Here is a 23,027-nt window from a genome sequence, read left to right as displayed (position 1 = left end):
AGCAAACCTTCATCACTAATAGGGGAGACAGACAACAACAGACAATAGCTCCAACCAATCAGAAAAATAAAAATAAAAATGACAGGAATTAGTAAACTTCTCTCAATATTATCCTTAAATGTAAGTGCCATTATCTCAGGAATAGACAGATTCAGACTCGCTGACTGGATTAAAAGATTAGCCCAGCTGTCTGTTGCCTGCAAGAAACACATGCTACTGGTACATACACCCAGGATTTAAAGGGGAAAACACCTATCAAGGAAATGGAAGATGAGAACAACCTGGCATAGCTATACTGATATCTCATAAAGTAGACATCAAACCGAAATTGGAAGAGATAAGAAGGCCACTACATATGAAGAAGGGGAACAGATCATCAAGAAGACAGTAATTATAAATATATATGCACCAAACGGTAGACACCCAATTTCTAAAATAGACATTAAAGGGCATAAGAGGTCATACAGATACTGCTATAAAATCTGGGTGACTTAACCATCCCATTCTCATCTAAAGATGGACCCTCAACCTGAAAGTAAACAAACAAAATGATTCAATCTTAAATTACACGAGGGATTAAACGAACTTAACAAATATCAATGAAATATCCCACCCAACAGATACAGAATAGATATTCTTCTGAACAGCCCAAGGAACCTGCTCTAAAATAGGCCACATTCTAGGACAAAAATTATATCTTGGCACATACAAAAACATAAAAATAATTTCTTGTTTCTTATCAAATCTTAGTGGAAAAAAGCTAAAACTCAACAACAAGATAAACTGTAGACACTGTGAAAACACATGGAGGTCAAACAATGCACTCATCAATAATTCTTAAAGGTCCCTCGAAGACATAAGGGAGAAAATTGAAGAATTCCTAGAACTGGATGAAAATGAAGACATCTATAGCTATGAATGCTTCAAACACAGCCCAGAGAGATTGTCAGGAAATAGCCCAATGGTGCATTTCAAAGTCTTAGAAAAAGAAGAAGCAGCCAAACCCCAAGCAGTGGGTGGGTTAAAAATCATTAAGAACAGGACAGAAATGAGTGAAGTGGAAAATTTGAAAAACATGCATAGAGTCAATCGAAGAGCTGGTTCTCTGAAAAAATAAGCAAGATTGACAACCCTTGGCCAAACTAACAGAGAGAGAGAGAGAGAGAGAGAGAGAGAGAGAGAGAGAGAGAGAGAGAATTAAAACTTAGAGATGAAAAGGCTGAGACTGCCACAGGCTCTGATGACAGGCATTCCCTGGGGAATACTTAGAACACCCATGCTCCAAACAACTGGAAAGTCTGGAAGAAATGGATGAGGCCCTAGGCACATGTGGCCTACTAAATTAGTTCAAGAGTATATAAACAATTTAAAAGATATAGGAAAATCAATGTGATAAAGCTGTAATAAAGTCTCCATCAAAGGAAAGTCCAGACCTGGATGGATTCTCTGCTGAATTAAATTATTTAAAAAAGAGCTGAAACTCATGTTCCAGAAACTTCCATAAAATAGAAAAGCCAGAAACACCACCAAACTCAGTCTACAAAACCAGTACGACCCTGATACCAGAAGTGGAAAAAGACAACAAAAGGGAAATTATAGACCAATCTTCCCAATGAGCATAGATACAAAAATTCTCAATAAACCTCACAAGCCTAATTAAAGAACACAATGAGAAGCCCATACACCATGATCAGGGCGCTTCCATTCCACAGACAGCTTGACTAAACTTATGCAAATTAGCATAAATAGACAGAAATCACACGACCATCTCAATAGCTACAGGACAGGCCTTGGACAACATTGAACACGTTCATGACAACAGCCTCGAAGAAGCTGAGACGGGAAGGAACGCACGTCAGCACACCCAGGGCTGAATGACAACCGAAGTCATGCTAACTGCAGCAAGCCGAAAACTTTCCTCTGAAATCTCAAACGAGACGAGCGTATCCACTCTCTCCTCTCCTGTCCAAGGTGGCGCTTGAAATCTGAGTTGGGAAGTATGGCAATTCAAGGGAATTCAGGAATTCAAGGGAATTCAAGTAGAAAAGGAAGAATTCAAGTCACCCCTGTTTGCAGATAGCCCAGTCTCATTTTTAAAAGTCTAAGGACTCCCAAACATTCAGACTTGATCCGCAGTTTCAGTAAAGTAGCAGGGGACAGAACCAACTTATAAAATCTAATTTTCCATACACTAGTAACAAACTTGCCGAGAAAGAAGTCAGGAGGCGGGGAAAAAAAAAAAAAAAAAAAGGTCCCATCCCCATCCCCACTGCTTCATGAAACAGAAAATATCCAGGAATAAACTTCAGGACAGTCTCCAACACCTGCTCTCCCAGACCCCGACCTCACCCTCAGCACGTGTCCCAACCCTCTGCCAGGCTGTGGCTGACCTGGGGGGGTCGGCGGGGGAGGGGCTGTGTGCAGTTCACCTTCAAGCCTTCCTGCCGGTAACTCTGGGAGATGCAGTCCAGCACTCCATTGTATTTGTTTAAATAGACCCCATCAGCCTGGAGCCGACTTTTCACGACGTCCATCGGAGTTGCTGTCCCCCAGGAAATTGCCCCTGTAAAGTCAGTCAGAGAAAACAAGCTGGTTGTCTGGGGTCCTCACGGCATGACTCCCTGAGGATGCTGTCCTTCAGAAACCCTGTAAGTGGCGGGGGACAAGGGCTGGGAACGGGACTTCTGGTCCTCTCCCTCCACCAGCTCTTGGCCTAGCAGAAGCCTCCTGCACCCGCTCTGCGGATTGGGGCGGAAGCGCTGTATTTATGAAATGGTTGTGAGGACCTGGTGAAGTGATGCCTATGGGAACCTGGAGGATGAGACCAGGCCCCAGGGAGGCTCCACACATGGCGACATTTACCAGTGGGACAGCAATGGCTTCACAGAACTCTGTAGTAAGCACCGAGCACTCTGGGTAAGACCTGTGGCCGCAGCCTTGCAGCTACCCAGAGGCAGGGTTTAATTTGAATCTGGGAAACCAAACAAAGCCTGTCACACAACAGCTCGCTGAGAAGGACCAGCCTGCAGGCATAGTCTTTTTCTGTATAAAAGCTTTCCTACATCTGTGGCATAGGACTGAGGGGTCACATATAAGGGTCATCCTCACAGGACCAGCTCAAAAGTTCCAGTTTAAGCATTAATGTGCCTTTAAAGGATTTGGAAAACCGGGGTAGTTTTTGTTTGTTTGCTTCGCTTTGCTAACACAGAAATTGGCACATTATTGGCTGGCGAGAGACAACACCCAATGCCAAAGTCCAGGGCAGCTGGCTTGCTAGGTTTGGTAACTAGTGCCCAGCAGCTCTCCAATGAGACATCCTGGACCCTATGCCCATGCAGGCCTCCAGTGCCCAGTTTTCTGCCACGGCCTCTGGGAGCCTGTCTCCATGTTCATTCTCTCCTGCCCATGCCAGGGCTCCTAGTTGCTTCCCTCTGTGTGTCTGGGACACTTGTCCCTCAGTCACTGTGAGGTTGTCATGAAATGAGGTCAGCAGGCCCTTGGCTACCAACTCTCACTTTACAAATGAGAACAGATGGGAACTTGAGGTCTGTTCCTGGGAGCAGGTCCAGGGATGGACCTCGGGCACACAGGGGTATTGGTACATACCATTGTCATATGCTCAAGGCATGGGCTCTGTGTGTGATTGCTATGCGTTTAAAACACAGATATCTCTGAGAAGGAGGAGGACGAGGGAAGGAAGAGGGGGCGGGGAGGAGGGGGAGCAGAAGAGAAAGATGTCTGAGAGGTAATGGAGAGTCAGATCAAAGCTGGCACGGGAAAGCACTCAACGCCCGCTGACTTTGCCTCTGAATGACCTGCGGCCGTGGTGCAGGGTAGGACAGTAACAAGTCCATGGTGACAAAATGAGCCAGCATGGCTACGCTTGAATCTTCCTGCCTGCAGAGCCAGTCTGCACTGGCTTCATGGCCTCGAGCATCTCACTGCAGAGCGTGGAGACTGGCTCCACACGCCCCTCACACCTAACAAAGTCTGATGCTCAGTGACAGTGAACCGCAAGAGTAGCTGTCACCACAGCTCCGCAGTGTCTGCCACGGAGAACAAACTCAGAGTGAACCCAGTCCTCAGCGTCCAGTGAATTCACCCAGGACTCACAGCCCTGGAAGGAAGGACACGAGAGGTCAAAGAGCTGTTCCCCCTAGGGATACGGCACAGAGTATGTGAAATGAAGGGTCCTGAACGTATGGCTGGATGAGTCCGGCCTCCTCAGAGCTGGGAAGGTCGTGGGGGACTCCTCTGCACTTTACCACCACTGTGACAGGCCCGGGACCCAGGGATGGGACTCCCACTGCTGTCGTCCTTACCTGCAATGCCACCTGCCAGCCACACCGCATAGGGGCTGGGCCCTGTGCGGGACTCAGGCGTGATCCATTCGCTCAGGAACACATAGGGAATAAAGTAAAGGCAATATCCGGGGACGTCCCTCAGCAGCATGGCACTGGATCCCCGGTACAGACCCGCTAGGCCCTCCGTCCGCACAATAGTTGCAATGCAGTGTATTGGTCCCTGGTATGCTGCCTGCTCCCCTAGGGCCACTGCACTGGGCTTCAATCCATGGTTGGCTGAGAAGACAGAAGGGAAATGGTGGCAAGTGACCAGGCAGGTAAGAGACTGGCCCGCCCCTGGCATCACAGTCAGTCCGTCCTTTGACAGTATCCAATCACACAGCTCATTTGTTTTTACCAAGGTATCTGTCACCTTTGGCAGCGGACACCAGAATTTTGAGACACCAACCAGGAGCCTTGGCAACATGTACACCAGATTGGAGACACTCCCAGCCAAGCTGCCCTGGGATTCCCGGAGCCTTCTGGTCAACCATCGCTTTGCACATCTAAGCAGCTGTGATTGTAGAAGCCTGCACTCATTTAAGATGGTCAAGCTCACAATTTGATGGGGAATTGATATTCATATTCTCTCTTTCTCCTTCCCTCCCTCCCTCCCTCCCTCTCTCCACCTGTCTCTCCCAACACTGTGTGTGTGTGCGCACAGGCATGCATGCACATATGAATTCCTATACTCTGTGTGGTAAAATAAATGTGACTTGAAGCCAGGGCTGCCATGAATGCAAATCCTCCTCCACCACTTACAAATGTCAGCATTTTCTGCCTTTGTTTTCTAATCCTTAAAAGACTGGCAGGCTGTTAATGTGGGATACCCCTCTGTATGCTGTGGATATCACTGGTTGATAAGGGAACAGCTTTGGGCCTATAGCAGAGCTATAAGGGAGCAGAGCTAGGTGGGGAAAACTGGGCTGAATGCTGGGAGAAAGAAGAGCCAAGTCAAGGGAGAAGCCATGGAGCCTCTGCTGGGGACAGACATGCTGAAACTTTGCTGATAGGCTACAATCTGGTGGTGATGCACAGATTAGTGGAGACGGGTTAAATTAATATGTAAGAGTTAGCCAATAAGAAGCAAGAGCTAATGGGGCAAACAGTGATTTAAATAATATGGTTTCTGTGTGGTTATTTCAGGACTAAGCAGGCAGGAACCAACAAACAGCCTTCCCACTACAGGCTGCTGTCATGGATACAAGTCAGGAAGCAGGCCAGGTCCTCAGTGTGATGGACAGATTAGTGTTGGGTCCAATAAGTTAGAAAATGATGGTAAGAGGACCCACTGGCTGGCTAGCAGACGGGTATGTAAATGATGGTCAGTGAGAAGACCCACTGGCTGGCTAGAGGGTGGCATGTTCTGACTCATGCCAGATGTGGACTGGCTGTGCCCTAAAACAGCTATAAGGCAGCATCAATGGACCTCAAAGTCCAGGACCGAGCACTCTGTTTCCTTGTGTAGCAGGCCCCAGACCTTAGCATGACTGACTCTATGACAGAAGTATCATTCAGGCCATAAAACTCAGCAGCACATAGACAGCACCACCTGCTAAAATGAGAACAAAGACCTCATCCATCAAAGTCCATAGCTCTTGGAAAGTCTCTAAACGTACTAACCTTGCTTTTCAGCTTCTGTAGTTCCACTTTTGGCTATCTGTTCTTGTTAACTGAAGTGTGCCAACCCAGGATGCTGGGGAATATTATTTTAAGGTGTGTTGCTTTTGTTTATGCTGCATTTGCTTAACTCTGTGAAGCTGTGATTCTTTGCTCGTCTAAAACTCCTGATGGTCTAACAAAGGAGCTAAATGGTCAATAATGAGGCAGGAGCAAGGATAGGTGGGGCTGGCAGGCAAAGTATAAATAGAAGGAGAACTCTGAAAGAGAAGGAGGAGCCAGTGGCCAGCCAGCCACCTAGCTATACAGCAAGCCATGGAGAAAGAAGTAAAGAAAGGTATACAGAAATGAGTAAGATAAAAGCCCAGAGGCAAAAGGCAGAAAAGGCAGTCAGGATAATTTAAGAAAAGCTGGCAAGAAACAAGTCAAGCTAAGGCCGGGCGCTCAAAAGTAATAATAAGCCTCTGTGTTTGATTTATTTGGAAGCTGGGTGGTGGGCCCCTCAATAAGAGTTAAAAGAGTAAACAAAAAAAAAAAAAAAGGAAAACACCTGGATGTGGTTTTTGTGCTTCAGAGTGCATCCTGAGAAAGGCTCGGGGCTACACTGCTGGGATCCCAATCACCCAGTGCCATCACCAGCCCGCTAATAAAGACTTTCTATTGGCTTAAACCCATGTTCAAGCAGTCTTCTCTGGTGGGTCCCCCACAACACGTCAGGCTCAGGGGTTATGCTGGCTGGCTGTGGTTTCCTCTCTCTGTAGCGTCTCTGTGCACAGCAGAGCCTTGGTCTCTCGCCCAAGTCCTCCCAGGGACCACCTGACTCCCTCTTTTATGCTCATCTTCCCTGTTGTGACTCATGGTCAGAAAGGCCTTCCAACACCAAGAAAGCGACTCTCTGTGTCCCTTCTGAAGGCTCCTCCTAACGTGATGGGACCAGGGACACTCAGGAAAGCCAATCATGACCGTAACACTGAGTCACCAGGGCACGATTTCCCTAATCCCAGCTCTGGTTTGATCTCACACATGCTATAAACAGGAAGTGGCCTTTCATCCTGGGAGCTAACTCCCAAGTCCCCAGACATTTCCATCTTTCTCCTATGAACATCCAGCCCCGTCTCTGCATAGTTCAATGTGGAGAGTAAAGGACACAAATTTTAACTCATCCCAGAATGCCACAAGATCAAGCGGAGGCAGCACTTGCCTGAGAAACATGCTTGAGCAAACTTCGATGTAAGCATTTCCACCTGTGTGGAGGAAGTAGGGGGAGGGGGGAGAAAGGCCGCCTTTGAGTTCTTTAGAACAAGAGCAGACACTGTGGCCTTTGACAGGCCCCAGAGATCATCATACATTTTTTCCCAAAACTGGGACCATGCTACCAGTGTTATCCTGGGAAATTTGCCTTAGACCAAATAGGTGTCATTGTCTGGCTGTGTAAATGCTGGCTGGGCAGTCCCTCTCTAGCTAACGCTGGCCTGAGCCAGGGGTCAAGGCTTCCCCAGATCGTTTTCCACAGGGTGGCTTCCAGGAGTTACTGATTGAAAGGCCATGTCCCGATAAGGATCTGCTAGTTTGGCAGTACAGATGTCGCGAAAACACTGGTCCAACTGCCAGCTAGCCCTGTCAATAAACCATTCTCCATCATCTCTCCTGAGTAAGCAATAAGAAATTTCCTTCACATTCTCCCAAGTTTACGACATAAGCAATCTAACTTTTATTGGTTTATTATTACTCATCTGTGGCTATTAAACCGATATAATAGCCAGCGAAATAAGAAACTGACGATAGTAGACATGAAAACAACCGTCAGGATGCTGACGCAGCTCTGCACCAACCCAAACTCATACTGTTCAAACCTGTCAACTTGGCAGTGCTGTAACAAAATACCTGTGGTGATCATCTTCTGAAAAGGTTTCTTTTGGCTCACAGTTCGAAGGGGGTGTTCTTCCAGTGATCAGGCAGAGCACCATGTTACATAAGACGATTTCATGCAAGCACAGAATGTACATTGAGCATATCTGCCCCACGTCCTGCTGCTCACCCCCTCTCTCCTCTCTAGCCCCATCGTTCCCCACTCAGCCTGCTTTCATGCCGTGTGTACATATATGATTTTGCACACCTCTATAAAATAGGAGTACATGTGTACATATGGTTGTGTGCACCTCTATAAAATGTGAGATCCACAAATGAGAGGAAACATGCAATATTTTTTCTGAAACTAACTTAATTTGCTGAATAGATTATATCCAGGTGAGTCAACTGTACTGTAAACAACGTAACTCTATTCTTCATGGCTGAAACAAGTCTACTGTGTGTACAACCGCATTTTCTTAGTGCATTCTGCTGTTGACAGCTGGGCTGCGCTAGAGCTTAGCGCATGGTGCTGCATCAACCCTGATGTGCAGGTGTCTCTGTGGGGGGCTGATGTGGAGCAGACAGGCAGCGGGATTTTAGTTCGTGAGGAACCTCACATGACTTCCACGGTGGGTAGACTAATTTATACTCCTTCCGAAAGTTCCTCCCTGCCCCTACATCTTCTCCAGCATTTGTTAGCTACTTCTTTCTTTTTTGTTTGTTTTTCTTGATTTGATTTTTCAAGATAGGTTTTTTCTGTGTAGCCCAGGCTGTCCTGGAACTTGCTTTGTAGACCAGGTTGGCTTCACATTCAGAGCTCCACCTGCTTCTGCCTCCCAAGTGCTGGGATTAAAGGCGTGTGCCTCTACTGCCCAGCTGTTACTTTTTTTTAACGATTGCCATTTCTGACTGGAGATGGGATTTCAGGGTAGTTTAATTGGTGTTTCTCTGGTGATCAGTGAGGCTGATATTCGTTTATGTGTTTATTGGCCTTGACACGTGTCTACTAGGCCATTTATTGATTGGGTTGTTTGACTTGTTATGCAGTTCTTTGGGCTCTTTGTAGAATCTGGGTATTTGCCCTCTGTTAGCTATCTAGCCATCAAGAGACTCCCTTTATGGGGGCTCTCTCTTCACTCCATTGTTTCCTTTGCTGTGCCGAAGACTTTTAATTTCACAAGCCCCCTGCTGACAACTGCTACCCTGATTTCCTGAGTAACTGGTGTCCCCTTCAGAAAGGTTGTGGACAGGCCAGTGAGAGGACTCAGCGGGCGAAGGCACTGGCTGCTGAGCCTGACAACCTGAGTCGGATCTCCCAGGATCCACAGGATGGAAGGAGAGAACCAACTCCCGCAAGTCGTCCTGGGATGGGCACACACATGCATGGCGTGTGGCTCCTCCTGTCCCGTGATATCCACACACCTGTGGATAGCGTGTGTGTGGCCTGTGGCTCCTTCAACGCTTAAAATAAATGGAATTTAAAAATCAGGGAGTCCTTGCCCAGGCTGATATCTTAAAGTGTGTTCTTTTATTTTTTTCTCCAATGCATCCCAGGGTTTAGATCTCACATTTGGAGTTGATTTTCATACAGGATGAGAAGTAAGGATCAAGTTTCCTTCTCCTGGTGTTGCTACCCAGTTCTGCCGGCAACATTTCTTGAAAACCCATCTTTTTCTCCCATATATAGTTTTGGCTTATCAAAAATCAGTTGCCTATCGTTGTGAGCATCTATATTTGGATCCTATTCTATTCTATTCATGGTCGGCATGTTTGGTTTTGCTCCTATGACTCTATGGTACAACTTGAAATCAATTATGTTGATCCCTCCAGCATCTTTTTGCTTAAGACTATTTTGGTTTTCAGGAGTCTTGTACTTCCACGGCTATTTGGGGGGAGCATATTTTGAGACAGGGTTTTGCTGTAGTTTTGGAGCCTGTCCTGGAACTCACTCTGTCAACCAGGCTAGCCTCGAACTCACAGAGATCCAGCTGTCTCTGCCTCCTGAATGCTGGGATTAAAGGCATGTGCTACCACCGCTCGGCTTCCCTACCACACACAGGTATTTTAAGATTGTTTTTCGGTTTCTGTAAAGAATGTCACTGGAAGGTTTGTGCCTTTACCTTTATATAAGGCTTAGTGCTTCTCTCAGCTTTCAATATTACCTTCGCTGTCTTGTGTGGTGTTATGGCTATAACATGGCGCCAGCGGGTTCTTTTCTTGTCTGTTTGGTGTTCTAAACACCTCCCAGCTCCAGATGTGCATCTGTGTCCCTACATGTGGGGAGCCCTGTGCTATTATATTTATATGCCTTCAGGCTGAGTTCTTCTGTCACCCCATGACTTGTAAATGATCTTTTGATGGTGCCCAATAGAGCTCATATCACTTAATCTCTGTCAATTTCTGAATGTTCTAATCAATCTTTTCTCAGACCTGATAGTCTGTCTTCTATTGAGCTATTCATGAGTGGGGTTTTATAGAGTTTATTTGACTTAGTGAACTTGTATTTCTTAAATTTCCATTTTATTTGTATTCAGTATTTTTCTTTATTGAGTTCCTATGTCAAATCCTATTTGATTCTATTCTTTCATTTATTTATTTGTATTCTATTCGGTTCATTTGATACTTTATTTGTATCCTCTGATTTATTAAACTTTCTTACAATCCTTCCTTTGAATTCTTTATCTGGGCTTTAATGCAATGCTCTCTCATTGAGAGCCATTGTTATCTTGATTTTCATGCTTCTTGTATATTTTGTTCAGACTTATGCCTTTGTGCATATTGTGCTGACTGGATTTTATCAGCTGTATTATTTCTGTTGCTTTTTCTGCAATGTCCAAAGTGGGCTAGATTACAGTTCCAAGCTATGGCATGGTTGAGTGTACAACTTAGCAGTTAAACTCTCAATCCATATGCGCAAGGCACAGGTATGGTCCCCTATAACACACCAAGAACATGAACTGCAGAAACAACCATAGCAGCTAGATAGGAAGACCACTACGTCAATGTCATACGAGCCAGTTGAAAGTAACCATCCCTTTGACCTCAATAAGTAGCAAGGAATAAAGAACAAGGGTATTAGTTGCTAAGGCTAGGAGGGAAAGGAAGTAGACTGGCTGGTAGTATTGCATCAACTGAGAAAAATGTTGAGATGGAAAAGCAGCCGAGAAGGGGAAGCTGGGATAGTTTTAGGGCCCACTGGAGCTCAAAGATCTTTGGAGCTATGGAAGGCTAGAAATAAAAATCGAAAGTGCAAGGAACTAAAGAGGAGAGATAGGAATGAATGACAACACACGGAAAAGCACAGTAGATTGTGGGCATTAGCACAGGTGGAAAAACACAGGGCAATCGTAAAACCTAACCAAGCAATATACAAACTCAAACAAGATGAGAAGAGTGAAGATTATAAATTAACAAAGGTTAAAAGTAACCAAAAATAAAAACACAGCATTTTATAAAAGTCCATTAGATGAAAAATACCATATCAGTCAGTATTTCTCCCTAAGCGGGATGGGTTTTGAATTCTTTCCCTGCTGGGATGTTTCCTGGGGCAAACTGCTAATTGGAGGAAGTTCAACTTGCGATTACAGTTCCAAGCTATACAAGCAGATTTGTGGAGTATGTGTTGCCTGGGAACAGTCACACACGCTTCCTTTCAGAGCGAGTTTCTGGGGCACTGTGCTGAGTGTGTAGCTCTCAATCCAGAGAGTTGGTGCTCTCTCGCTCTCTCTCCCTCCCACTCCGCTCTCATTCTGCAACAGCACCGGTGCCCCCTTGCTCAGTCATCTCAGCCTCACGCACACCCTTGGGGTCCAAGGCTTCAGTTTCTACCCACAATGCATCTGGCCCTTAGTCCCACCACGTAAGCAGCCCTTCTCCCTGGCTGCACAATTTTATTTTACGAACTAGTTCAGAGCGGGCAGCATGCACCGAATGCCTAACCCTAAATACTTCTGAACGCAAGTCCTAAAGTTCGAGGCGTCATCTTGCCTCCCTTAGCGATCGGGTTCAAACTCTACATTGATTAGCCCTTTATCTAATCTAGGATCTCTAGTGAAGCTGTCATTTGACCCCATGGTATCCTTTACGGCATTTTTCCCCTCCAGGAAGGAATCTAGTCTTTCCTCCATCTATGACATTTCCACGGCCTTCAGTAGTTTTTTATGACACCAACTTGCCGGAGGAAAACAGCCAGTCTCTTCTTGCTATAGAACATTCTCACTCAGGGTGTGTCTGAAGGTACTCTTGTTCTCTCACTGGAGTGGTCTGTTCCTCGTGTTTCTTCCCTGTTTGTCTTGCCTCCGTTTCCTGAGCCCCCAGTCTTTGCCTCCTACTTCTTTTTAATCAGTTTGTTTTTAATTTTACACTTAATAAAAAACTTAGCACTGAAGTGTATAGTTGGTGAGCTCTGCCGACTGCATGCACCTCTGTAACCACACCCACCACGAAAATCATTTCCTACATCGGCAGCAAACGGCTGTGACCTCCACAGCTGCGATGCTGTCCTGATACTCAAGGTCAAAGAACCCCACCATACAGTCAGGGAGGTGCTCGCTGGCTGTTTGGGGTACACCTCACAAGTTCAGTGGCACGCACAATTCACTCTGGTGCCACAAAGCATGCCATCAGCTGCGGATACTACAATTCTAGGCCCACATAAAAATCCGTCACAGTTCTAACAGTAAAGGCCTCAAAGGATGAAGACTTTGTACTGCACATGTCAGCTCAGCAGCCATGGTAGGGACAGGAGAAGACTACGCCTGACACTAGACAGCTGCTCAATAGCTTCCGGAATGTTCTTCCAGAAGACCACAGGAGTCCCCATAAGGACACCATGCAGCACCATATGTTTTATGCCTGGGCCCAGAGGGTGTATTCTGGACTCCCAGCCACTGGCTGCAGGAAGGCCCTGGGTGAGAGTCCTTTGTAACTCTAGCAGGAGCTAACGTGGTTGGTGAAGCCTAAATGGGAATGATTCCTATACACTGATTTGGGGGTAACCAGATAGTGGTTCCTGCAAATGCATGCACTTGAATTTCCCAGACTTGCTTGTCATTTGCCCAAGGAGGCTACGGAAAGTTACAGGATGGAACAGGGCCCAGCTCACTAAACCACTGATGCCCCACCAACACCCTGAACCTTCCAGCGTCGGTCCTGGGGTAGGAGTTGGGGCATATATGTGTGGAAGGATTGACAGTCAGCAATAATTTCTTCTAAAGTGAAGTATTTTAATTTCTCTAACTATAATTTTTACTGTATAATGAGGATATATATAAAACAACTTTAGATCATTTCTTGCCGTGAATGCTTTACCACCGAGACCACTGCCACTAAGGCCACTGGCCTCCCTAAAACAAGGCATGTTACCTTCACTCTGGATCTCAGAAGGCCCATGGTTCCCTTAGTGCCAATTCAAGTGCTCTACGCCAAGATGGACAGGATATTTGCAATAAGGGAATGGGTGCTACCTTGAGCCTCACTTCGCCTTGGGATGGGAAGTGTCCCATCCCTTGTGTAGATCATAGGCCCCCTGCCTCATTAGCTTAGCCCCATCATGACTCTTTTGACAGAAGACTGCAGCTGTTTCTATGGCTAACTAGTTCTAACTGGTTCTGAAAGTGTTGGTGTCCTGTTTGCTGGCCTCACCTCTGTCATATGTCTCCCTCTATGGAATGCTTTTTTGGGGTTGGGGGCAGGGAGTAGAGGTCTGGATTTGATACTTCCATTTTCTGAGTATGTTGTCTAATCCTTTGTGCTGGTGAGATTTTTACTTCATTGTTATTGTTTGTTTGCCAGATTGACACAGGTCGAGGACATCCGGGAAGAGGGATTACCATTTGAGAAAATGACTCCATCAGACTGCCCTGTAGGCAGCCTACGGGACATTTTCTTGACTGACAATTGATTTGGAAAGAGCCTAACCCACTGTGAGTGGTGTCATACCTGGGCAGGTAGTTGAAAGTTGTATAAAAAAAGTCAAGCTGAGCAAGCCATGGAGAGGGTGCTGGCTGATTTTACTAGAGTCATCTGTAAGGAGGAAGCCTTAATTGAGAAAATGCTTCCATAAGATCTATCTATAAGGCATTGTCTTAATTAATTATTGATGGGGGAAGGCCAAACCCATTATGGGTAAGGGCCACTTGGGCATATGGTCCTGGGTTCTATAAGGAAGCAGGCTAAGCAAGCCATGGGAACAAACCAGTGAGCAGCTCCCTTCCGTGACCTCTGCAGCAGCTCCTGCCTCCAGGTTCCAGCCCCTTGAGTTCCTCTTCTGGCTCCCACCATTGATGGACTATGATCTGTAAGTGTGAGCCAAATAAACCCTTTCCTCCCCAACTTGCTCTGCATGGTGTTTCATCACAGCCGCAGAGACCCTAACTAAGACTGAGAGCGAGCTGGTAAGCAGTGTTCTTCCACAGTCCTTCATTTCCTACACATGGGTCCCCACTCTGAGGTTCCTACCCTTCATGATGGACTGCACGATATGAGACAAAATGAGCTTCTTCTCTCGAGCTGTTTTTTATCAGTGTCTTATCACAGCAACAGAAAGTGAACACTCTGGAAAAGTACACTTCCTCATGATAGGACTCTGACTCCGTGGCCTGTCTCCAAACAGTTTCTGGGTCCCTGAGCAGGACCTCCACAGGCTCACACGCTTGACATTCAACCAAGACTGACTCCCTAAATCATGTTCTCATCCACAGGACTAAGGGAAGAGGCATCCAACAGCATGGTGGCATTCTCCGGGACAGACAAACCGGCTATGCCCACCTTGGGTTGGGTTTGGGCATGAGCAGGCTGGCAGCCCCTCAGATCACATGCCCAGGAAGTTCTCAGCTGGGACGTTATTTGTTGGCTATTATTTCCCAAGAGTCCATTAGTTTCCCCAGGACTTGGTGCCTCCAAAAGAGTCAGGTGCTTGCATAGAAAGAACTCAGCATTATAAGTAGGCCAGGATGTGTGTTCCAGTTCAGTTACTATTTACTGTACAACCATGTACAATGGCCTGAACCTCATGAGCCTTTGTTCCTCATCTATTAAGTGGGGCAGAGGTGAACAGTCAGTCCACTTCCTTGGCTTTGTGATTTAGACAATGATACAAACACACTGTGAACTGTGTGCTGTGAGAATGGACTTGGCTCAAGGGAAACAGTTTCCATTCCTGTGTGTGCTGCCCTATTCAGATAGGAGTCCGGATTCCGAAAGGATATACCTGTCAACCTTGTCACCTGTAGTCAAACCTGTGGGAGATCCGGGAACAAGAATGTTCAAGACTGAAATCAAGTCCAGAAATCAGGGTAGCACTTGTCTTGTCCATTGAGTAAAAACAAAAACCAACACCATGGTGTCCCTCCAATGCATGTAATTTTAACAAAGGTCTGTTATGTTTAGTGCGTGGCTATATGCACAGTCTCTCTACAAACATCCTCCTTCCACTTTTAGGCTCCCAGTGCCCCAGCCAGAGCCCCAGCCCTCACTAACTTTTGGCATCTCAGAGCCTCCTAGAGAAGCATAGCCAGGGTACAGAGTCCTGGAACTACCCCCAGGTTTTGTCTCTTGTGTTCCCAGGGGGGTCCTGACTTTCCACATAGTTCCCTTAAATGGGAAATGAACTGAGCTATCATCAGTAATTCCTGCACTTAGGGAATCTTAGAAAATCTGTTGCTCCTCCCAACACGCCTGGAGAAGTATGCAATGTGCAAGTGTGGTGTGTGTGTATATGAGACGTGTATATGTGGTATGCATCCAGGTAGATGAGAGCATCACTGGCCATCTGTCTCTAGGATACAACTGCATGGGACAACAGGAAAATCGCTGGCCTCAACATCTAGCTCCCATTTCCAGTCAGGCTCAATAGGGTACCCAGGTCGGCTCATTCCCGCCAGTCATAATGCTGAACGGGAAGCATATTTCTTCCCTGGGGGCACATCTGAAAGACTACACGCTTACCAATGGGCGGGAGCCCCAGGAGACTAGTTCTGGCGAGTCGGAATAGTTTGGAGGTGGCTTAAATACTGTGTGACACGCAACGGCCCTGGGTGCTGCCGATTCAAATGACAACACCCCTCTGCACAGCAGTTTCACAGTGCGTACCAAGAATCTTAAAAATGGCCACACCCTTGCACCCACGCGTGAACCAGAGAGCCCACGCACTGAGGGAAATAACCCTAATGAAGGCAATTCTTTCTAAACAAGTTGGCCAGTGACTTCAAGGTTTTTCGGGAGAAGAGAAACTGCAAACAGGATAAATGGCCACCAGTGGGTGTAGTGGGGAGCTGCGGGCTGTGTTCCTGCCGCCCCAGCTCCTGGTCGCCCAGCTAGCTCAGTTGGTAGAGCATGAGACTCGAAAATCTAACATGACTACAAACTTGACTATTATAGATAACTATTCATTAACAACTTATATACATAACATTTTTACATGAGCTACACAATCACAATACCTTAATCAATATCAGAAATACATAGACATATAACAAAATTGACCTTAAATTTAAATCACTAAAGCAAAATCCATATCAATGCAAATTATTCATACCTATATCATATCCCCCTTTAAATGTAAAAGAACATTTATAAACAATATTTGGGAATATGGACGTAGTTATTTCTCTCCAAACTGCTTCCTGCTGAATGGGGGTGCTGTTATTCAGGTCTTTTATGGGATAACCTGTCTGCTAGGTTCATCTCAGTCAGCAGTTGAGCAAAGTAATTTTTTGAGGGTGTTCACAGCAACCTTTCAGGAGGGCGTGGTCTATCATACCATATTGAGATAGAAACAATCAACAGGGTCTCGTCCTCTGTGAAAACAAAAGAAGAATCTCTTTTCCAAAGTATCATATCCTTAGGTCCAAATTCTGAAGTCAAAGTATTTTCAAAATATCTATGTTGGATTAGTTCAGTAGCATTTATAAACAAATATCTTTTAGCAGCTGTTGCTCCTTCCTCAGCATTCAAACAATTCAAACAGAGCATAATAGCATACAGTATCAAAATTCTCTGTATATTTTCCATCTTTGTGCACTTTATTTTAACCTCTATTTTGTTTATTTTTACTTTTATTTTTGCTTTTTGAGACAGGTTCTCTGTATCTTTGACCTAGAATAACTCTGTAAACCAGGCTGTCCTTGGCCTCTCAGAGATCCACCTGTCTCTGCCTCCCAGGCATTGGGATTAAAGGTGTGTGCTACTACACCTTGAACTCACAGAGATCTGTTTGTCTCTGCCTTTTAGGCACTGGGATTAAAGGTGTGTGCACCTTGAAGTCACAGAGGTCAATCTCCCTCTGCCTCTCAAGTGTTGGGATTAAAGGTGTGTACTACCACACCCAACTATTCTCTTTCTTCCTTTTTTTTAAGAACTTTAACTTTTAACCTGCATATATTTTTAACACACTGTAAATCATTTAAAGGTTTTCTTTGTCTTTGAATCTCTCCTTACTGTATATCTCTCTTTTTCTGACAACAGGAGTCTTTAATTTACCAAGCAATATAGGTAGGATTAAAGCCGTGGCTTTGGCGGCTGGATCTAGCCCATTCCTCAGCTTTCCAGCCTCATGGCTGAGGTACTGCTGGAGCCATTTTTACTGCCACAACTCTGTGGCGTTTCAAGGTCCTTGCCAGCAAACAAGCTGCAGCATTCTGCTCACAGACCACACTCGTTCAGACTGCCTGCCTGAGTCAGAGTTTGCCCTGGCAGGACGGCCCAGAAAGCCAGCAATTTAAAACAGCACGACTTTTTTCCTGCTACAGCTGAAAACAAACAAGGATGCAGCCAGCTTTTATCAATACCATTTAAGTGTTTCGTGGCAGGACCTCTTAATGAGCTGCAGGATTTTGCAGCTAAAGCTGAGTCAGGAAGCCTCTCTTAGATAAGAGCGCTTGCTTGCCTCTAGCAAGCAGAGCAGACCCAAGAAATTGCTGCTACCAAGAAAACATGCTTTATTCTTTCCCAAGCTTTCTCAGGCTTTCTGTGGATATAGTCGTCCACACGTTGGGGGCCATTCTGTAGTGGGGAGCTGCGGGCTGTGTTCCTGCCGCCCCAGCTCCTGGTCGCCTGGCTAGCTTATGCCCCGAAATAACAACACACAAACTGTATTCTTTTAAACACTGCTTGGCCCAAGTGGGGACAGTTCTAAGTAGTAGAGTTACCAGGCACACAGGGGAAAAGGACACTGTGCTAATAGCTGCATGGACATCCATTCTGTCCTCGCTGTGCAGGGACACATCTGAGGCTCCGTGGCACCAAGTGAGTCATCCTAACTTTTTCAGGTACTGGCAGCCTAACTCCAGAAGTGGAATTCTTACCATAGGATACTGGGCCTGTCTGTGTGCATGCGTAAGTTTGTGCATGTGTGTGTATGCGTGTGTACATGTGCAATGTGTGTTTGGGGGAACAGTGCACATCTATTTTAAGAATCGCACCTATTTTAAATAAATGCATATGCTATTTGAATGACAGAGAAAATGTGTCTGCTTTCGTGGGGAGAACCAGAAGATGTAAAACTGTCTGGTCTGGGTGAATTCTCTTAAAATCCTTAGGCTAAGTAAGATTAGCAAAGGCCAACACCTTAGTGAGTCAGCAGTGTGTGTCTCCTGGGGTCGTACAGGGTGGCAGGGCAGGTTCGGTGTTCTGGTCAGTTTTCAGCCATGGGACACCACCCATACACATTCAGGAGGAAGTTGCTGGCTCTCCCCAAAAGATGAGGATGAGCTGGGCCACCTCACTGTGACCTCCAAATCTTGTCACATTTCCTAAAGTAGAGAACACGGTCATCTGGCAGTTAGCTCCAAATGCCAGGCCGCCTCTCACATCACGCCATCACTGCCCTGGAAGTGAACTGGCAAATCTGAATTAAAACCACAAACCAAGGGAGATCTCCCCAGTGGTGCCCACACGTCCTGTAAATGCTCAGCAAAACCATCGTTCACGAGGGCTGGACTTGCAGCCGAGACTGCCATCCTGCAATCCTCCCTGGCCCTGCACAAGTCAGGCCACAGGGTGGGCTCACCGCATGTCCTTGAACTGAAGTACCTGGCATTTTCCAACTGCAATATTTAAAGTACAGCTTTCTGTCTTGTCCTCAAATAATCAGAGGCTCCAAACACATCAGGCCACAGGAAAGCAGCCATGTGGGAACAGAGTCATGGCTGTCTCCTTGGAAGGACACCACACAGGTCGCCACAGTCCCTGCTGCTCCTGCTGCATTCAGATACCAGTGCTGGCCCATCTGCCTGGAGCACCTTGTAGCTTTACAAGAGCAGAGGGAGTCATGCAGTGATATATGCCTCAGGTTCGTGTTTTAATCAAAAGAGGAAAGCTGAAATATGGAAGGAAGGACGTGTCTCAACAAGATGGGAAAGGGAGGACTTCCTAGGCCCTCTGTTCCCTGTGTTACCGAGGGAGGACTTCCTAGGTCCTCTGCTCCCTGTGTTACCGAGGGAGGATTTCTTAGAACTTCTGTTCCCTGTGTTACTGAGGGAGGACTTCCTAGGCCCTCTGCTCACTGGTGTTACCTCCTCTAAACTGCCTGAAATTTCTCTTTCTAGCCCGAGAGTTCACAAGAAGCAAATTAATGAAAACCACATCCTTCCTCATTTTCTAGAGAGTCCTATCTGGTGATGCTCTGCCTCCCACAACCCTTCTTCAGAGTTCCTCTGACATTTGTGGGCACCAGAGGCCTTGTCCCAAGCAGCCATGATGAAAGGTGAAGAGGAGAATGGCCAAGTGCACAGCCTGACTTACGTGACTCGGAGCCCCCTTCCTGACTTACGTGACTCGGAGCCCCCTTCCTGACTTACGTGACTCGGAGCCCCCTTCCTGACTTACGTGACTCGGAGCCCCCTTCCTGACTTACGTGACTCGGAGCCCCCTTCCTGACTTACGTGACTCGGAGCCCCTTCCTGTCTTACGTGACTCGGAGCCCCCTTTCAGAGTCCAGGAACTGGGAACTGGGCCATCTTGAGCAATATTTTGGAGACATAAAATTTGTTCAAAGTCTTAGGTGGCCAGAAGTTATAAAATCATTATAGCCTTAGCTTCTATAAGCCAGAAGCGCACCCATGGGCTCAGAGTGAGACCTGTGCTATTATCTCGCTAAACCTCCAGCTAGGATAAGACCCCAGGCTATGAGGCCTGTCTGCTTCCCATTGGCAGGTGCCCAGAAGTCAGGACATTGTAAAGATCAGACAAGCAGGATTCCTGCCATGAAGTCTAATGTATCACAGGGCTCTGTGCTATGTGGCCCCCATGGCTGTGACCCACTGAGCCCAACTCAGTGGACTCGTGGGCATTGCTGAAGTGGCTCCTCCCTCCACTCACTCAGGTAAGCTGTCTTTGTCTTCTCTGTCATCTGAGACCTGGACATAGGCTCTGAGGACTAGAGCTATGTCAACCCTCCAGACACTTACAGAGGCCTCTTTGGGCTCCCTGAGGACTTGTCTCCTGCATGCTCAGAAGAACAGACAGACACATATTCCTTTTCTGTTGTTGCCTCGAGGGGTTTATGACAGCAGGTTTCCCCCAGGACCCCAGAAGAACTGCCACATGAGGCCAGAGACGAGTGCTCACACAGGTGTGGTCAGGGAAGGCCAGAGCTGGGTGCTCACACAGGTGTGGTCAGGGAAGGCCAGGGCTGGGCGCTCACACAGGTGTGGTCAGGGAAGGCCAGAGCTGGGCGCTCACACAGGTGTGGTCAGGGAAGGCCAGAGCTGGGCACTCACACAGGTGTGGTCAGGGAAGGCCAGTCCTCCTGTTATGCCTCTCCTGGGGCTGGGAACTCACGGTCTCTGTGTTTCCACTGGTCAAAGGGATTACCTAGGAGGTGGTATGCTAGAAAGATCTGAACTTCCTAGGTGTGTGGATCCTGACCCAACGGGCCATACCTCAGGCTCTCACACTCAGGTGAAGCAGGCCTGAGTGTCCTTCTCCGATATTTTCAAGCCCTCCTTATCCCCTGTTCTCAACTCTACTCCCAGCCCCCCAGATCTAGCCTGGCTGAGAGTCTGTATTCTCCCCACAGGGCAGAGGCATCCAGAGATGAGGTAAACGGGTCCTGTTCCAGGGTCCTCAGAATAGAGCTCTGAGTGTGTCATGCAACACATACATAGATCTCCTCTGTGCCGACACTGACTTTATGTATTAGAGAGACACACCCTCGGGGCAGCTGGCCACAGGCTCTCCCTGTGCCCAGTGGGAGCATCAGCCTCACGCTCACAGGGCTTGAGGCCTGCACTAGACACTCCCTGGACAGAGAGCTATGGACCGGGGCCAGGATGCTCCTGAATAAGCTGTGGGTCTCCCATGTGTCACAGAGTCAAACCCCAGCCTCGCTGAGCAGAGCAGACATACAGCAACAGCCGAAAGGGGCTTAGCATATCCATAATATGACAGAAAAGACCAGGGATCCAGCCCCTCCAGCCTACAGAAAGGGAAAAAGCGGTAGGAAGAGAGCAAAACCTCGTCTCATAAAATGGTAGAAATTAGCGGAAGAACCAAGAACAAAACTCTGAGGCATTGAAATACACCTCCCCCGATGCCCGACTCCACCAAAACACACAGCGCTTGCCCCGCCCCCTTATCTCCTCCAAAGGCACCGAACTCCACCAAAGCTGACACACAGCGTGCACCCCCTCCTCCTTTCTCTTCTCTGGCACCGAACTCTACCAAAGCTGACATACAACATGTACCCCTTCCTCTCTTCTTCCTCAAGAAGAAGCATGGAAAACTCTCGAGAGAAAATGAGAGATGGCGCCTGTAGTGAACAGGATGGGGATAGCCTTAACACTAACAAGGCTCTATGTCCCGCTCCTGAATACATGTAAAATTTGTACAAAAATATCTTCTATGAAAATGATTTGTAATCTGAAGACATTATTACTTGGGAGATGTCTTGAGGTGTAAAATCCCATCCTTTGGGTTGAGGGTTTTTTTGTTTTTTTTCCAATAAATCCAGTCTTTAAAGTTGGAAAAAAAAAAACAATGGCACCCCAGATCCAGCCAAGAGCAGAAAGGTCACACACAGGTCCTCAGCACTGGATTTTCCCCCACTGGCCTCTTACCTTCGCGAAAAGGCTGTGTTTGCATCTGCAATCGGATCTTGATGAGTTCCGCAGGCCCGCCCAGTCCGACGGAGACCATTCCAGCCACCATGCTTGCCAGGAGTAGGTCAGACAGACTTCGGCCAGGGCCAGCCTCAGGCTCCCCATAGCGGTGCCGGCTGAGGAACCGTTCTGTATTACTGAAGACCCCAAACACCACTGAGTTGTAGACAGCAATGCTGGCCACGGGGAAAGACATGCCCTTGAAGAAGCCAAACACCTGTGCAAGGGGACCAGAGGGAGGAAGTGTGAGGCCAAACCACGCCCCAGGGTCTCTGTCTACATACCAAGTGTGGGACTCCCCTGATGCTCTCGGCCTCCCTCCTGGGAGCTTCAGGTAATGCATGCATCCGGAATCAATAATCCACTGTATCAGAGAAGAGCCCCCCCAAAGGGTCTAGATGACATGGAAAAGACAGAGGAGGAGGAAGGTCTCATGCCACCCAGGTGATCATTCTAGACCTAAAGATGAGCCTTTGCACAATGCAATCTTGGTGCCATATAGATGTTGATGTTAACATTGTGTGTGTGTGTGTGTGTGTGTTCCAAATGGCTGTAAAAAATCAGGCTGTGTCTGCAGAATATCTGAGGGGCTCTAAGAAGTAGTGGGGGATAATTTAGTACTAATACACTTCACAAAGCGCGCTCTCTCTCTCTTTCTCTTTTCCTCTCTCCCATTACTTTCTGTGTGCCAAGCCCTGGGAGACACCAATAACAAAACAGTCTTCACCATACCAAGCTCATGGTCTGGGAGTAAGACAGATGAGGGTGGGGCTGGAGAGTACAGACAAATTGACAGGCAATACAGTACAACTGACTAAGTTTGTGTAAGTCTGTGATAGGGGCTAACAAAGGGATCTCCCAAGGGTGCTAGGGATAGCCTGTAGGTCCCCCTCCACACACAGACACATAAATACGCATACATACAAACATACACACACACATACATATGCACGTGATGTGGGATGTCCTTCTATATATGTGTTGCTTTATTGACTGATAAATAAAGCTGCTTTAACCTATGGCAGAGCAGAATAAAGCCAGGTGAAAAATCTGAACAGGGATGGAGAGAGAGAGTAGGCAGAGCCAGGGAGACGCCATGTTGCTGACGCCAAAG

General features: G+C 47.0%; 1 protein-coding gene across 1 annotated transcript in view; it reads right to left on the bottom strand.

Moving 5' to 3' along the window:
• Slc25a48 (solute carrier family 25 member 48) overlaps positions 1-23,027 on the bottom strand; it is a 40,899-nt gene that overhangs the window by 7,310 nt on the left and 10,562 nt on the right. Inside the window, exons 4-6 of the mRNA XM_057787897.1 lie at positions 21,872-22,130; positions 4,323-4,580; positions 2,430-2,563 (exon numbers count right to left, since the gene is read on the bottom strand). Of these exons, the coding sequence (XP_057643880.1) occupies positions 2,430-2,563; positions 4,323-4,580; positions 21,872-22,130 (651 nt within the window). The remainder of the gene's footprint in view (positions 1-2,429; positions 2,564-4,322; positions 4,581-21,871; positions 22,131-23,027) is intronic.

This window comes from Chionomys nivalis, chromosome 13 (assembly GCF_950005125.1).
Source record: "Chionomys nivalis chromosome 13, mChiNiv1.1, whole genome shotgun sequence".
Taxonomy (NCBI): domain Eukaryota; kingdom Metazoa; phylum Chordata; class Mammalia; order Rodentia; family Cricetidae; genus Chionomys; species Chionomys nivalis.
Note: the sequence above shows the minus strand (reverse complement) of the source record. Positions and strands in the feature narration are given on the sequence as shown.